The sequence below is a fragment of the Lepidochelys kempii genome, chromosome 4 (genome assembly GCF_965140265.1).
Source record: "Lepidochelys kempii isolate rLepKem1 chromosome 4, rLepKem1.hap2, whole genome shotgun sequence".
Classification (NCBI taxonomy): domain Eukaryota; kingdom Metazoa; phylum Chordata; order Testudines; family Cheloniidae; genus Lepidochelys; species Lepidochelys kempii.
This window is the reverse complement of record NC_133259.1, coordinates 68,887,097-68,903,550: the sequence shown is the minus strand read 5'-3', so window position 1 is coordinate 68,903,550 and position 16,454 is coordinate 68,887,097. Positions and strand designations below refer to the sequence as shown.

General features: G+C 42.8%; 1 protein-coding gene across 2 annotated transcripts in view; it reads left to right on the top strand.

Annotated features, from left to right (window-relative positions):
- The window catches only part of SH3RF1 (SH3 domain containing ring finger 1), a 160,846-nt gene that overhangs the window by 118,637 nt on the left and 25,755 nt on the right, over positions 1-16,454 (top strand). For both annotated transcript variants that reach the window (XM_073341607.1, XM_073341608.1), the window contains exons 8-11: positions 731-901; positions 1,088-1,347; positions 11,817-12,169; positions 15,129-15,469. In XM_073341607.1, coding sequence (XP_073197708.1) covers positions 731-901; positions 1,088-1,347; positions 11,817-12,169; positions 15,129-15,469 — 1,125 coding nt within the window. The remainder of the gene's footprint in view (positions 1-730; positions 902-1,087; positions 1,348-11,816; positions 12,170-15,128; positions 15,470-16,454) is intronic.

The following is a 16,454-nucleotide window of genomic DNA, read 5'->3' as shown; positions in this document are numbered from 1 at the left end:
CCTAGCAACAAGGACCTCTGGTTCTACTTTAATGTGCCCGGATGAGCCATAGACTGGTATGGGACTTGGCATATGTACAAGCATGTCAAGACTAAGTTCTATGTGTGGCCCAACAATCTGGAATGGTGGCCGAAGCATGAAGGGGCATATGAATGTTTAGCATATTTGGCCCGTAAATACCATGCAACACCAACTACAAAAGTGCCAGGCGAACGAATGCCCGTTCTCACTTTCAGGTGACATTGTAAATAAGAAGCGGGCAGCATTATCTCCTATAAAGGTAAACAAACTTGTTTGTCTAAGCGATTGGCTGAAGAAGTAGGACTGAGTGGACTTGTAGGCTCTGAAGTTTTACACTGTTTTGTTTTTGAATGTGGTTATGTAACAACAAAAATCTACATTTGTAAGTTGCACAGAAATATTATTTCTTTTGTTTTATACAGTGCAAATATTGATTTTAAAAAAAGTGAGCAATGTACACTTTATATTCTGGGTTGTAATTGAAATAAATATTTTTGAAAATGTAGAAAAACATCCAAAATATTTATAATAAATTTCAGTCGATATTCTATTATTGTTTAACAGTGCGATTAAAACTGCAATTAATCACAATTAATTTTTTTAATTGAGTTAATTTGTTTTAAGTTAATTGCTTCAGTTAACTTTGATTAATTGACAGCCTTAGTTTAAACATTAGATAAACAGATTCATGTGCTTTCCTTTCTTCTAGGTATATTGCCATATATCCATACAGTCCTCGAAAAGAGGATGAACTGGAACTGCGAAAGGGGGAGATGTTTTTAGTGTTTGAACGTTGTCAAGATGGCTGGTTCAAAGGAACCTCCATGTATACAAGCAAGATTGGTGTTTTCCCTGGCAATTATGTGGCACCAGTCACAAGGTATGATTTTTTCTTTTAAGCAAATATCTGAATAGTTTACTTTTTTTCTAGTTGTTCACATTGATTTGTTTGTTATACTTAGCCCTAAAACCAGCTAATGATATGAAGAGCATTGCCTTTTAGTAACTACTTATGTTTTGGGTTTTTAAAAAATAACTGAATCAAAGGACTTTTTAATTTTGGCAGGACGGTGACAAGTGCTTTGCAAGCAAAAGTCCCCATGTCTACTGCTGGCCAGACAGGACGAGTGATGACCATGGTCAGCCCTTCCACTGCTGGTGGAACATCACAGAAACTTCAGGGGAATGGCCTGACCGTCCATTCCAATGTGGTCCCAACCGCTGTGGTTTCTGCGGCACATATCCAAACTAGTCCACAAACCAAGGTTCTTATGCACATGTCGGGGCAAATGACAGTCAACCAGGCTCGCAGTGCTGTTAGAACAGGTAAAAAGAACTTGTGCTTCACACCGAACATAGTCAGTCTGTGAAATTCATTGATGCAAGAGATCAGTCAGATAATGTGTATTGATTTTTTTTTTAAGAGACAGATAATTTCCTAAACTCTAATACACCTTTCTGAAATTGCTGAGTCACTCATTTTTCTCATCTGAATGCAAGGCAGAAAAAGCTATCCAATGTAATAAAAATATTTTTGATGCTGCAAAGTCCAGGCCAGGCCCTGTCTCTCCTAAACTTCCTTGTTGAAGCTTTCATGGTACTCCAGTAGATATCGGGGGGTAGGGAGGCAAAGATGGTCTATTAAAGTGTACATATAATTTAGTGACTCTTCCTTTCCTAAGTGAGAGAAAAGACATCTGGCTCCTACCCTAGGTGCTCTTCTGTGTTTGGAGAGCTGTATCAGATTTGTGAATCATGTCTGTCTTAGCCAGGTAAGAGCGAATTTCTACAGTGTTGACTCAGTCTGCCCAAATTGCGAGAAGTGGGGAACAGGGGAATCAAGTACTAGAGGCTGTGGTTCCATGGTGTTGCAAAGAGGTCCCAATAAGCAACCTAAAAATGTCACTAGTAGCAGAAATACTAGAGCAGATTGGTATTTGAGGAGAAAGTGAACCAACCTCAAAAGTCCATCTGAACATCAAGGTCCAGAACACTGAGGGAAGGAAGCCACGCTCCACTAGGAGGACTGCACTGTGGCTAGGTTTGTTCAATCTATATGTGATTATTTCATGTAGAGCTTTGCTAGGTGCAGAGTTATTAGTCTTCCTATGAAGTTTCAGATGTTGGCCAATGCGAGTGGCAAAGTACCAGGCTTGGATTAGTTCTTCTTCAAGTGGTTGCAGATGTGTATTCCACTCAGGTGTGCAAATCTCTAGCATGCCAAGGCCAGAGAACTTTGCCTAGCAGTACCCTTAGGGGCAGCATGCATGCCTTCCGGCCCCTTGTAGCCCCTCCCGTGGCTATTTAAGGGCAGTGCCACCTTGACTCCTCTCAGTTCCTTAGTTAAGTAGGATTTAGCCTGGTTTGATGCCCTTACCAGGTTTGAAACACTGCCCATTATGTGGGGTGGCTACCCCTAATAGTGACCCCACACTCTGTGTTTGTGTCTTGCAGAAGGGCACATTAAAGAAAAGTGCCCCATTTGTAAGTCATTCAGAAAGAGAATGCAGGCTAGAGACTTGCACTTAAGCAACACCTTATGGAGCCAGGCATGAGGCCTGTTTTGGAGCAGGGTGCATCCACTGATTGTCCAGCCCCTCAGAGAACTTTGGAACCGGCACAGGTTGTTGTTCCATGGCCAGATTCTGATTCCTCTCTGAGGAGAAAGAGAAATTGTTCTTTCTCTGGTCCTCTGAGTAGAAGGACTCTCAAAACAGATCAGAGCCACTCCAGAGCTTGGAGAGATTCCTTCTCATCTACTAAAAGGAGTAGAGGCTGGCACAGGGATTCCTTCAGAATACAGGACAGAGTTGGGCTATCTACCTGCTCTCTGGTACCAAGATGACTGGACACTGTATTGTTGATTCCGGCATCGTCTGTGGGACATCCATTGAATCTGGTGATGTCAGCACTGACTGTTTCCGTTCCACTGGCATATCTGGCAGCATCAGACTCACTCTGCCTTTCTGTTCCAGACTCTCCATTAATTCAGGGGGACTTAGCTGTGGTGGTTTCTTTTGTACACTCAGCACTGGCTGGATTGGTTGCAGAGTATTCCCTGTGCCAGCACTGTTTCAGTACCATTTAAAACTCAGCATGCAGAGCTGAGTTCAGCCTTTTCTTTGGTACCTAGGAGCTCATCGAGGCAGATACTGTCTTCAGTACTGACTATGTTTTCGGTGTAGACCACGCCTGACGTATTGGTACCAGCCTCAACTTCAGTACCAAAGTCCATTCCATTGCCAAGCATAAGTGCAATGCCTCAACCGGTATCTAAGATGCCAGGTACCTTAATGTTGGCACCAATGTGGCCTGCATATTGAGCTTCAGAAGAGGCTGGATGTTTGCTTGCTCCGCCTGAAGTGGCTCCTCCATTGCCACCAGGCTACTTGGAAGGTTCTTCGAGATTGAGCTTGGAGACATTTTCCACCTCTCCTTTCCCTTCCAAGTACCATTCTCAAAAAGCTTTGAGACTTCCTGGGGATCACCATCGGTACTGAGATCGGCACTATTCCAGCAGTAGGGAAAGGGGCTCTTGGCTCAATTCCTACTGGCCACCAATGCCATATCCTTATCCTCAGTAGCCTCTTTGGAACCCTTGGGATGTTCCTCAATCTGCGAAGTCCTGATCATCTGCGAAGTCCAGGATAAGGTCACCAGTCCCTTTGGTAGTCTCCCTTCTTGAGTCTCCCTCTCCGCCTACTCTGCAGAGAGACTGAGGTTGCTCCCTCTGAACTAGTTCAGCCTGAACCAATTTTACAGGGGCAGGTGTTGCTGCCGGAGATCTGATTATCTTCTCTTCCTTTTTCGCCTCATAGAGTGATTCCACAATGCTGGATTCATCTTCTCCCGTGCCAGAGGATTTTAAGTCATTCAAGATCTCCTGAGGCGAATGGTTACAGCCTAGGGCATTCAGGCTGAGTTTGTTCAGGAGAACATCCATAAGTTGGTGGACCTTCTCCAGCTGTCTGTTACAGGGAGGGTAGCTCTCTCGCTGTAAATGAAGTACTTTTGGAACGTACAAAGACTTTTTGGCATACCCTAACTCCCTTGCTGCCCACAACGAAGTGTACTGATGAGAGGTATTATGTCCCTCTGCAGGGTTTCAAGTGCTTTCACTCACATTCAGTCCCTACCTCTCTTGTCATTACAGCATCAAGTGAGAGGCTGTGACAGGGGAGGTATAAGTCCATGCCTAAAGACAAAGAGGTTAGATTTAATGGGAAGGAAAATTAATTCAACCGTGTCTTTACAAATGCACATTTCTAATCAGCAAGTGCTATTATCAAAATATAATTTTGTAATTAGGAGGCTATATCCAAAATTATGGATAAGCTGCTAGAAATCCTCCAGGAAATTGTTTAAAGCTTTCATTGCAGAAGGCCATCTAGTGGCAAAGATGTCACTACAGTCAGCACTGGATGTGGTGTGTGCCACTTCTAGGATTATGGCCTCAGCTACAACAATGAGAAGAGCTTTGGCAAAGTTCCTGAGGTCCAACAAAGCATAGAGGACTTACCCTTTGAAGATCAGTTTTTTGTTTTATGAGAAAACCAATGAGTTCTCAGAGCCCTGGTCTCTGTGTTTATTCCACATATACATACGCATCTGTGCCATGCGCCCACGTCCAGAAATTCAGTAGATCTCCTCATGCTCCCTACCAAGGACATAAGAGGCAATGCGGTCCGATGCCTCGCCAGTTCCTTCTTACTGCCAGATGTCCTGAGTCAAAATCTCTGTGTCCACTGGACTATGCCCAGAGTCCTGGGGTTGAAGAATTGTATCTCTTGCCCTCACTTCTTCTCTGAGAGCAACAATCACCAATGTTACTTCTGTGGCATGGATGAGACGCATATCTCTAGTAAGTGCAGTATTTGTGTCTTGTTTCCACCAAGAACACACAAAGGTTGTGAGCTTTGTCTAAGGAAACACCTTATGAAGAAGGCTGAGGCCCCACTCTGAACTGGGCAAGGAAAACCACCCACCCCATACATAGGACCCAATAGACATGCTGTACCCTCCAAGCATGAGCTTAGGAGCAGAGTCTGTAGCTCCTAAGCACAAGGACTCTTTACCTAAGGCTTCCCATGAGAGTACAGTACACTCTCATGGTCACAAGGACAGAACCCTGTCCTGTACTGTCCACAAGAAACACAATCCCTTCATGAGCCCATCAAAGTCAGGTGAGCCTTTGTGTGTGGTTCCTAAGGGACCAGCACTGCTGAAAACCTCTAAATTGGAGGGTACAGCATGCAAAAAGAAAACTCTGATTCTGTTGGTGATGCCAGCTACATAATACAAGGACCATCATTTGCCAGTTCTGTTTAAGAGTGAAGGTCTGGACTTGTCAGTACTGGCTCGCTCATCTAAGGACCACACTAGCTCTCAAGACATGCTGGAACCATTGGTTCTGACCATCGGAACCCCCCAACCCCACTCCAGACACTGGGACATACAGAGACATATACTACACCAAAGGATATCTTCCTGCCTTATGTGCAGTGCAGTCTCCCATCCTTTCCAGCCCGGCCCTCCTAAGGGACATTACGAGATGAGAAGATAATACTACTTCGATGTCTCAGGAACTATCTCATCTCCAACCATTGGGCAGGCATGCTCTGGTGCCAATGGCCCCACCATTGGAAGGGGAGCAGTTTTCGGGCTTGGATGAGTCAGAATTTCTGGCCACTCCTCCATCTCCTTGGAGAGAACCAAGCTCTAACAGGAAGTCAATGAGATCTGGATGCTACCCCTCCAGCTGTGACTTCCCTAGGGACCCCTGGTACCTATTTCCATGAAAATGTCACCACCACCCCAGTCAGGAGTTGCCCCTTCTCAAATCTCAGGGAGGTTGAGGGAGAATCAGACACCCCAATCTGGATTCGCTCTATCTCATGGCCTGGTGTTTGGTTGTGCATCAGAAGTAGAATGCTCTTGTTTGACACCCATTCAAGCTATCCTTTCCCAAAGTAGGAAAGGTTCAACTAGGACCTACTATCTAACTTAATGGAGATGTTTCTCTATCTAGATGCAGCGTAATGAGCCTTCTCCAGGCATTGCAAATATTCTGGTCATTTTAGATGATCTCCTGTCTCTTAAAAACTCAGGCTTTTCCATTAGCTCACTGTGGGTCAATCTCACAGCGATTAGTGCCTTCCTCCCTCCAGTGGATGGATGTTCTGTCTTCACACAGACACACCCCAAAAACAGTAAGATTCATGAAGGGCCTACTCAGGACCTTTCCACCAGTGTTCAAACCTACATCTCAGTGGGACTTCAATTTCATCCTGTCAACACTCACCAGAACATTGTGTGAACGATCGGTGACATGCTCCATCTCCCAGCTGTCCATGAAAGTTGCATTTTTAGTTGCTATCACTTCATCCAGGAGAGTGAGTGATTTGGGAACCCTCATGGCAGACCCTCCTGGCACACTTTTTCCACAAGGAAAAGATATCGCTTCATCTCTGTCCTAAATTCTTGCCCAAGGTTATTTCTGAATTCCATGCTAACCAAAGTATCCATTAATCTGTCCTTTTCCCAAAATCCCACATTTCTGCTGAAGAGAAAATACTTTCTTCCCTCAACCTCAGATATGCCCTGGTTTTCTATCTGCCAACGACCAAACCTATCAGAAAATCAAGACTTTCTCACCGTAGCAGAAAGGCTGCAAAGTCAAGCAATATCCTCTCAGAGAATCTCTAAGTGGGTGTATCATAAAGTGATACAGATGAGCCCATATACCTTCTCCTAACACAGGAGGACACATGCCATCTCTATAGCATCCCTGCAGGATGTACCATAGTAGATATATGCAGACCAGCTACTTGAAGTGCCATCCACACATTTGCTAGACATTATGTGCATATTGAGGATGCACCAGTGGGAACTGCAGTACTGCAAGCTTCCTCACATGGCCCTTCAGTCTGAGCATTGCTTGTCAATCACCCATGTGTGGAATACACATAGGCACCAACACTCGAAGAAGTAATGGAGGTTATTTATCTGTAGCTGGAACTTCTTTGAGATTTACGGTCCCTGTCTGTGTTCCATTACCTTCCCTCTATCCCCTCTGTTTCGGATCCCATTGGATTTATGGTCATAAGAAGAACTGGAGAGACAATGGCTCACACTACCTCTTGTGCCCTTGGTTGGGAACACGAAATCTACTGTGCATTTGTAGGCCAACGGACACTGCTTGTTAGAATTTTTTGGATTTGGGTATATGGTACACATGCATACCCACATGTGGAATACAGATAAGGACCACACATCTCAAAGACCTTCCAGTTACAGGTAAGTAACCTGCATACATTACATTCTTTCAGAGACACTCAGGCTACTTTATGTTCAATGGGAGTTTATACCCAGTGTCAGACATGCCAGTATGGAGATCAGCAACAATAGCAGCAGTATTTCTGGCAGTCAGCTTATCTGGCTAGACAGCAGGACTTCTCTAGGAAGAGAAATAACTCACAAACGAGAAGGTCTTCTGATTCAAATTTCAATCTGCCTGCCCATTCTCCATCAGCTTTGGGCATGCAATCAACTTGACTCTCCTGTTGAGGACAGCATTCCTGTTGTGATTACCCCATGATATTTCCTCCATTTGGGGGCAGGCTCTCCCACTCCTACAGTGCTTGGGAACCAATAACCATGTACAAGTGGGTCTTAAACACTTTGGATTGGGTTATGCCATCCAATTTTTGTCTATCCCCACCTCCCACCACCCTACCCCATCTTTTTTTCAGAGACCCCTCTCATAAGTCACTGCTCCTGCAGATCCAGACTCTTTGTTTCACAAGCTATAGAGGAAGTTCCCCTTCAGAATCAGGGAAAGGGCTTCTATTCTCATTACTTCTAGATCCCTAAATCAAAGGGAGAGGTGAGACCCATTCTGGATCTTCAAGGCCTCAACACATACATCAGATATCAGATTCAAACCTTGGCTATAATTGTCCCCCCATTAGCATATGACTGGTTTGCTGCCATCAGTCTTTAGGATGCCTACTTTCTTGTGGCAGTTTTCCCAAGCAACAGGAAGTTTCTGAGATTTGTAGTAGCATGTCAATATTATCAATACACAGTTCTTCCCTTTGGCCTATCATCAGCCCCACGTGTGTTCATCAAATGCATGACAGTAGTGGCAGCCTCTCTCAGCAGGATGAGAATTCATGTCTTTCCTCACCTGGATGATTGGTTACTGAGGCACAAGTCTGAAGCGCAAGTGTAGTAACCCTGGCCCTAGCACTAGCACCTGCTCCAGTTTCAACCAAGATGGGTAGTATTAGGGCCTGCAGCTATGATGCAGCAGCACAGAATTCTATTCTGGCAAGAGAGACAGCCAATGAGATGGCAGCTCAAGCTGGGGGGAGGCTCAGGAAGTGCCATAGAAGCAGCTGAAAGACAATTAAAGAAGAAGGAGGCTAAAAGAGAGCAGCGCTGGGTAAAAAGGGAATTTGCCAGAGGAAGCTGTGTTAGAGGAAGCAGGACCTGGAAGGGCCAGGACCAAGGAGCCGGGCGACAAGGGGACCAGGGTGTATGAACAGTGAGATTGACCACTGGGACGCTAACAGAGGGAATGCAGTTTGGGTGCAGTAGGTCAATGGGTAGGTCCAGGTGAAGAACTCTCATTCACAGGTAAGCCTGTTGGAAAGTGGTCTGGCTCTTTGTAGTGTCAAATGAAGAAGCATTGCCAGGCTGGAGAGAGGTGAAGTTGGGACATGAGAGGTGAATTCAGACTTTGCAGCCAGGGAGAGAAGTAGACGATTCCTTCTCAGGGGATGCAGCATGGTATTGACAAATTTATTTTATTGTGTTGGTAATTTACAGTTTATTATTCTCATAAGTAAGTATTTGATGTTACTTCATATTATTTATGTTCTTAACGAATTTCTGGGTTTTCCTTCGTAAAGTTTAAAAATTTAAGGTTTGCCTCTGCCTCTCCTCACAGTAGGCATAGCTTAGCTGAAGCCTGGAACACTGCATTAGTCCTCATTCCTGCCCAGTTCACACTTCATCTCTTTGATTTACTGGGGTTGATTTTGAACAAAAGGAAGTCAGTATTAATTCCAGCAGAAATAATCGATAATCACTGGGACCCTACTGGACTCTGAGTTTAAGGACTTTTCTACCAAACTATTGTTTTCAGACAATTTGTCACCTATGTCTGTCCCTCCGGTCTCATGCTTCAACTACTGTTCGTGTTTGTCTGTTGTTACTAGATCGTATGGCTGCAGTAGTACAACATGTGAGATTGCATCTTCATTCTCTTCAATACTTGCTCAAGTTGGTCTGTTTCCCATGTTGTCAGTCGTTGGACAAGCCTGTCTGAGTGCCACTGGCGCTCGTTGAGTCCCTAGAGTGGTGAGCACATCACAGCAATGCATATGAAGGTGTTTCATTTGCCCAGCCTGCACTGACCAGGACTATAGTTACTTATGGCTCCACAATAGGTTGGGGAGCACATCGAGAGACTTTGAAAGGTTAGGGTTTGTGGACAAAATAGGAAGCTCCCTTCATATAAACATCCTGGAGTTTGAGCAATTTACAATGCATGCTGGACCTTTCGAGCTCAGATCAAGGGCACAGTGGTTCACCTGCTTATGGACAATACCACCACAATGTATTATGTGAACAAGCAGGGAGGAGCCTGCTTCAACCAGCACTGTTAGGAAGCAATATAGTTTTGACTCTTTTGCATCAAAGAAGACATCACTTATCCAGCCACACACTTACTGGGGGCTCAGAATCAGTTGGCTGATCCCCTCAGCAGGAATTTCTCCCAGAATCATAAGTGGTCTCTGAAGAGCTGCATCTTCAGAGAATGGGACTTTCTGTCTGCCTGATCTGTTTGCTACAAGGGACAACAAGAAGTGCCATCAGTTTTGTTCCAGATCAAGTCTCAATCCAAGATCTTTAACTGACATCTGTGATTGGAATTGGAGATCAGCCCTGATGTATGCTTCCCTCCCAGTCCCTCTCATCTCTCAAGTAATTCTCAGACTGAAGCTAGATCATACCAACCTGATTCTTGTTGCACCAGCTTGGCCAAGACAATGTTGGTTTTCTGACCTTAAAAGTCTATCCGTTCAGTCTCCCAGGTCTCTTCCCCTTCTTTCTGACTTACTGATGCATCCTCTTGGATGCTATATGGTTAGATGAGAAGGAAGGAAGATGTTCAGACCCAGTTCAATGAGTCCTACTTAATAATAGAAAACCCTCTACTAGATCTACCTGTTTTCCAAGCGGAAGCATTTTCAGTTTGAGCACTAGCTCAAGGAGTCCAGACGATGCTAGCCCACATTCATTTTGAATTACTTGTTACATCTTAAGTCCTCAAGTCTGTCTGTCAGCTCAGTGAAGGTCCACTTAGCGGTGGTTTTGCATTCCACCCTCCAATCCAAGGGAATTCAATTTTTTCTCTTTCCCTGGTAGTTAGATTTCTAAAAGGAGTTGTCTATCTTTTCCCACCTGTAAAGAAATGGTTCCTTTGTGGGAGCTTAACACTGTGCTGGCTTCGCTCATGGGACCTCCATCTGAGCCTTTAGCAACTTGTTCTCTCTCCTTCCTTTGTCAAAAGGCAGATTTCTTATTGCCATAACATCCACAAGGAGAGTAAGTGAACTGCAGACCCTAACGGCAGGGCTGCCCTATACACAGTTTTTCAAAGACAAGTTAGCCTTAAGACCACAACCCAAATTTTTGTCTAAAGTGGTTTCACTCTTTTACCTTAAGCAAATATACTTACCTATATTTTTTTCCTAAGCCTCATTCAAATGCAGATGAACAGCATCTTCATTTGCTGGATGTGAGATGATCCTTGGAGTTCTATGTGTAGAGGACTAAACCATTCAGTCCATCACCTCATCTTTTTGTGTCCTGTGTGGATTGGATGAGAGGTTAAGTGATTTCTGCACAGATGATCTCCAGGTGGATTATTTCTTGCATTTACAGTGGCCTATGGGGTAGCTCAGGCCACACCATCACAGAGACTTGTGGCTCATTCGAGCAGGGCCAAAGCAACTTCAGTTGCATTTCTCAATGACACATCTGTATTGGACATTTTCAGGGCTGCCACCTGGTCTTCACTTCATACTTTCATCACACACTCTGCTATTATAACTGCGTCTAGATCAGGTACAAGGTTTGGAAAAGCAGTTCTACAGTCATTTTTAAGTATACTCCAAACCCAACCTCCTGGTGTTTCTGCTTGAGAGTCACCTGAGTGGAATACACATCATCAACCACTTGAAGAAGAAAAAGCACTTACTTACCTGTACTATAACTGTTGTTCTTTGAGATGTGGGTGCAAACGTATTCCATGACCCACTCTCTCTCCCTTCTGTGTTGGAATCTTGTGTCTGGGATTTTGGTGCAAAGGAACTGAGGAGGTCAGGGTGGCGCTGACCTTAAATAGCGATGGGAGGTGCCAAGAGGCACCAGAAGGCACGTGTGCTGCCCTGACGATTACTTCTAGGCAAAGCTCTCAGGCTTTGATATGCTGGGCCCATACACACGTGAGTGGAATATATATCTGCACCCACGTCTTTAAGAACAACAGTCTCAGTACAGGTAATTTTTTTTCTCTCTTCTGGTTTGGTAAATCTAATGTTGAGATGCTGTGTCATAACACCCACATATACTATTACAGTTTTCATGACTGGAGGGGTGATGGTGGGAGGGAAGCTTTTTTTTTAATAAGTTGTTATATCACTGTGACTAATGTCTCAGTGTGTATATGTCTTTGATAATGATACTTCCTTTCACATTTCCTCCCCGTATCTTCGTTGCAGTACACAGCCAAGAAAGACCTACAGCAGCAGTGATGCCGATACAGGCTCAGAGTTCAGCATGCCTCATTCCTGCAGCTGTGATCATTCCCCACCATTCTGTTGCTTCCCAGCAGCTCCAGCCTCAGCTTTCAAATGCTGCTGCTTACGTCACTCCTGTGAATATCAGCCGATCAAATGTTCCACTAGCTTGTGCAGCAGCTTCTTTAAACTCTTCCAGCATCACCTCTGCATCTTTAGATGGAGACATGAGTGGGAGAGCTGTGAGTGTTCACCTTGGGGCTCCTGCTTCTCCTGAAAATGCTTTAGCAGCTGGTGGGAATACTGCAGTCAGTAAACCAGACAAGGATAACAAGGTGGGCATGGCATTATATTTGCATCCCAGGCAGTGTCTCACTTCTATCACGTGAACTTTTTAAATAGACTTACATTCATGTCTTCGTATGATTTAACAGTAACATACAGTGGGCTTTTATGGAAGATTGAGCAAGTTGGTCATTCATTTGAATAATTGTATGTTAGGGCAAGTCCATACTTGTGAGAATAATTTAGGGTGGTGGGTGCATATTGGAGCAGAGGTATGATGGGATAAAGAGTAGGATACAGAGTCCAGCAGGATTAGGAAAGAGAATTGCTGCAGGTCAGAGGGATCAGTTGCTCTGTTGTTGGAATTCTTTATATTTCATGTGTTTCTTTCTGGAGCTGTAACCTGATTCCTGGATGCTTCAGGGGACTCTTGCATGGTCAGCAGCTCTAATCAGTGGGCCTCTGTAAGTTGATAGGTGAGCCTGTAAACACAAATTTATGAGAACATAAATTATTTAGTCTAATAAAATAAAGTTAATATTTAATGAAAATCAATATGTATTTAGTGTGTACAATTTCCTTAAAAAAATAAGTCAGAAAGAGTTTAATATTTTATGGCAAAAAAAAATAAAGATCATTTCCCTCATTATGTTAATACCTTAAATGAGAAAATTGACATTTATGAAAAGTTTAATTTCAGGATATTTCTGTTGAACAAGAAAAAGATCGTGAACTAAAATGTCAGTTGTAGAAGCATGGCTCTCTTCCAGATTCTGTGTTTAGTAGAGTCTCAATTAATCCATTTTCTTCCCCGTGCACAATTTGCTCCTTGCAGTGTTCTCCAGTACCACTTTCAATTTTAAACTCAAGCTTTCACCTTTCTCCATGGAGTGGTTCTTCCTGCTTATTTGATCTTGCTATTAGGCTGCATTTGAGGAAAAATATATTACATTTTCCTTTGGTTTTTAACTGTAGTATATTATTTGTAGTTTATACCCCTTTTGACCACTTTCTTTAACTCCTAGGTTAAACACTTGTAGACATTTGTCTTGTAACTTTTCCCTCACAGTCACTGCTTTGTCAAGCTATACATAAGTAGTTATTGTAATATTTCCCTACAGGCTAATCTCTGCTACTCTTAATCATTTTTGTTGTTCACCTTTAAATTGAGGTACCCGGTACTGTGCATTCATGTTATTACTTCATTTGCAGCAAACTGAGATTAGGCTGAAATGTCTTTTAGACTGAAGTTTTATTGAGCATCTACTGTTTTGGGAGTTCTCTCATACATACCTAAACTTATTCAGTCAAAGGGTTTATGTAAGAAGATCACTGCCAGACTCTTTAAAAAAGGAAGAAATGCAAAAGCGGTTTGAACAAATCAGTGCTGAAAAGGCTCTGGGGGTTATAGTGGATCACAAATTGAACGAGTCTACAATGCCATGTAGTTGCAAAAATGGCTAACTTCGTTCTGGTGTGTATTAACAAGAGTACTGTATAAAGTGTTGTTGTTGCCATGTTGTGTTTATTACAAATGCTAAACAGTCTGTTCAAACCTTATATTTAGCAATGACATTTTGACTTAGTGTCCCAGACCTAAAGAAGAGCTCTGTGTAAGCTCAAAAACTTGTCTCTCTCACCAACAGAAGTTGGTCCAGTAACCGGAGTGTCGTATTTAAGACATGGGAGGTAATTGTCTCACTTTGCTTGGCCCTGGTAAACCTCAGCTGGAGTACTGTGTCCAGTTCTGAGTGGCACACTTAGGAAAGATGTGGACAAATTGGAGAGAGTCCAGAGGAGAGCAACAATATGAGAAAAGGTTTAGAAAACCTGACCAATCAAGAAAGTTTAAAAAAAGGGACATGTTTATTTTTGTTAAAAAAAAAGACTGAGGGGGGACCTGTTAGTCTTCAGATATATTAAGGGTTGTTATAAAGAGGATAGTAATCAATTGTTTTCCATGTCCATTGAACATAGGACCTGAAGTAATGGTCTTAATCTACAGCAAGAGAGATTTAGGTTAGATTTTAGGAAAACTTTCTAACTCTAAGGGTAGTTAAGATCTAGAATAGACTGCCAAGGGAGGTTGTGGACTCCCCATAATTGGAGATTCTGTAAGAACCGATTGGACAAACACCTGTCAGGGATGGTCTAGGTTTATTTGGCCCTGCCTCAGTGCAAGAAGCTGCACTTGATGACTTCTTGAGGTCCTTTCTAGCCCTACATTTCTATGATTCTGTAGTCTTCGGGGGTTTCTGTCTGAGCAGGTAAAAAGAATGGTTACAATTCTCCCTTGTAACAAGGACACAAAACACAAACAATTCCCCTCCTGGCAAAATTCTGCTAACCATTCAAGATCTCCTTTGTGGGGAATAAGGGAGGAAAAATTGGAGGCACTCGTCCAAACCACAGGCTGTGGTGCAGATTATCCTCCCTGCTCAGTATCAGAGGAATGTCTCCTCTTTCCCAGGATCCTCCCCTATGACCAAAACTCTCAGCCTCTAATGGCTATCTCTTAAAGAGCCCTCAGCTGACTTCTCCACCCTGTAAACTCTCTTTTGAAGCATAGTGGTTGGCGTTTAAGGCAATCACTTGGCTGGGTTCATTTTCTCAGATAAGTGAAGGAGTTTAGCCCATTGGTGGTCCTGCTTGAGTGAAGGAAGGTGCATACATTCCTTTGCAGCAGAAGTGTTTTTCTTTTTTGGTTACTAAAAAAACAGTTCTGTATTCTTACAGCAGAAATTAGAAAAAGACATTTCTTTCTCTAGTAACTTTTGCAGCCAAGGGCATTTATTTAATGGAAATAATTTATAACACTACTTAGTTTGCTAGACTTAATCAAAATGATTACTTTGTGGAGGTCTCAAAGTATCTGTCCTTGTTAACGCAGTCCTCTGAGATCAAAGTGACCATGTATTTTAAAAAAATGTATTTCAGCTCTTCATTGTCTGCCAAATATCTCTTGTTTTAAAATGACTTTAATTTACACTCTTTATTTTTGCTTAACAGAAAGAAAAAAAAGGTTTGCTCAAGTTGCTTTCTGGAGCATCTACCAAACGCAAGCCCCGAGTGTCACCTCCATCATCACCAACTCTGGAGGTTGAGCAAGCAGCTGCAGAGATGGCCCTGCAGGGCGCAGTAGGGCCTGAGGTTCCATCTGCTGTCAGCCATGGCAGAGCTGGATCCTGTCCTGTGGACAATGAAGTCTCTGCAGCAGCACCAGCACAGGAGACTCTGCATCGGAAAACAAGTTCTTTGGATTCCAGTATTCCTATAGCACCTCCCCCTCGGCAGCCATGTTCCTCATTGGGCCCTGTCCAGAATGAATCCAGGCCTGTTGTTTGTGAAAGGTAAATCATTGCATGTGGCTAAACTGAGACAAACCGGCATCATTCAACAATATTTATTAGAGCTGGCAGAAATTATTCAAAATTTTGATTACATTTTGAAAATTTTTAACAAAAAGATTTGACAGTTTTCATGATTTTTTTTCTGGATTTTTAATGAACTATAAAGCCACTCATAATGTTTTGATTTTTTTAAAAAATTCCAATGATGTTTTTTAAAAAAAAATTCTTGATATTTTTTTCTCAGTTTATCAACCAGCTCTCATACTTATATATATATTTACTTCCTTTACATTATTTAAAGATTCTGGGACCTGTAAGCACTCAGATACTATAGTGGAGGGCAAAGTATAAAAACCTTGACAGATAACTTATGTATATGGTTAACTTTATCACCATGAATAGTCCCATTATTAATAGTGCATCAAGTTCAGTATAAGTCTTTGCGGTTTCAGGTCCTTGCTTGTGAATAGACTTAAACTGGAAACTTGTTAATAAGCTGTTGCAAGGTATTGCAACATTGCCCTAATGTCCTACTACTCTGAATCTCTTCCTCTGGGCAGTAGCTCCAAAAATGCACAAAACTATCTAGATTCTGAAAATCCTTGCTAGTTACTCTGAATCCCTGTCATTCTTAATTGATGCTCACCACTTTACCACAATGTACCCCCATAGCTTCACACTTCTGGGGTCGCAATATTACCCAATGGCTATGAAGTGAGTAGAGGCTATTCCAGTGCTAGAATACTGTCCATTTTTATTTTCCCCACACTATTTGTGCTAATATTGCACCAGTGACATAGGGTATCTTCTCCTTTGCACTATTTGATTAATAGTTCTAGAAATGAACACTTGTCTTAATGCAAACTCCAGTGGTATTAGCCAATATTGGGGGAAATAATTCATGTTTGCTAGTAGATGCTTCACTGTCTGTGTATAGTTTTAAGCTTTGACCTGATCCTGTAATTCACTACATGCAGGCATAATA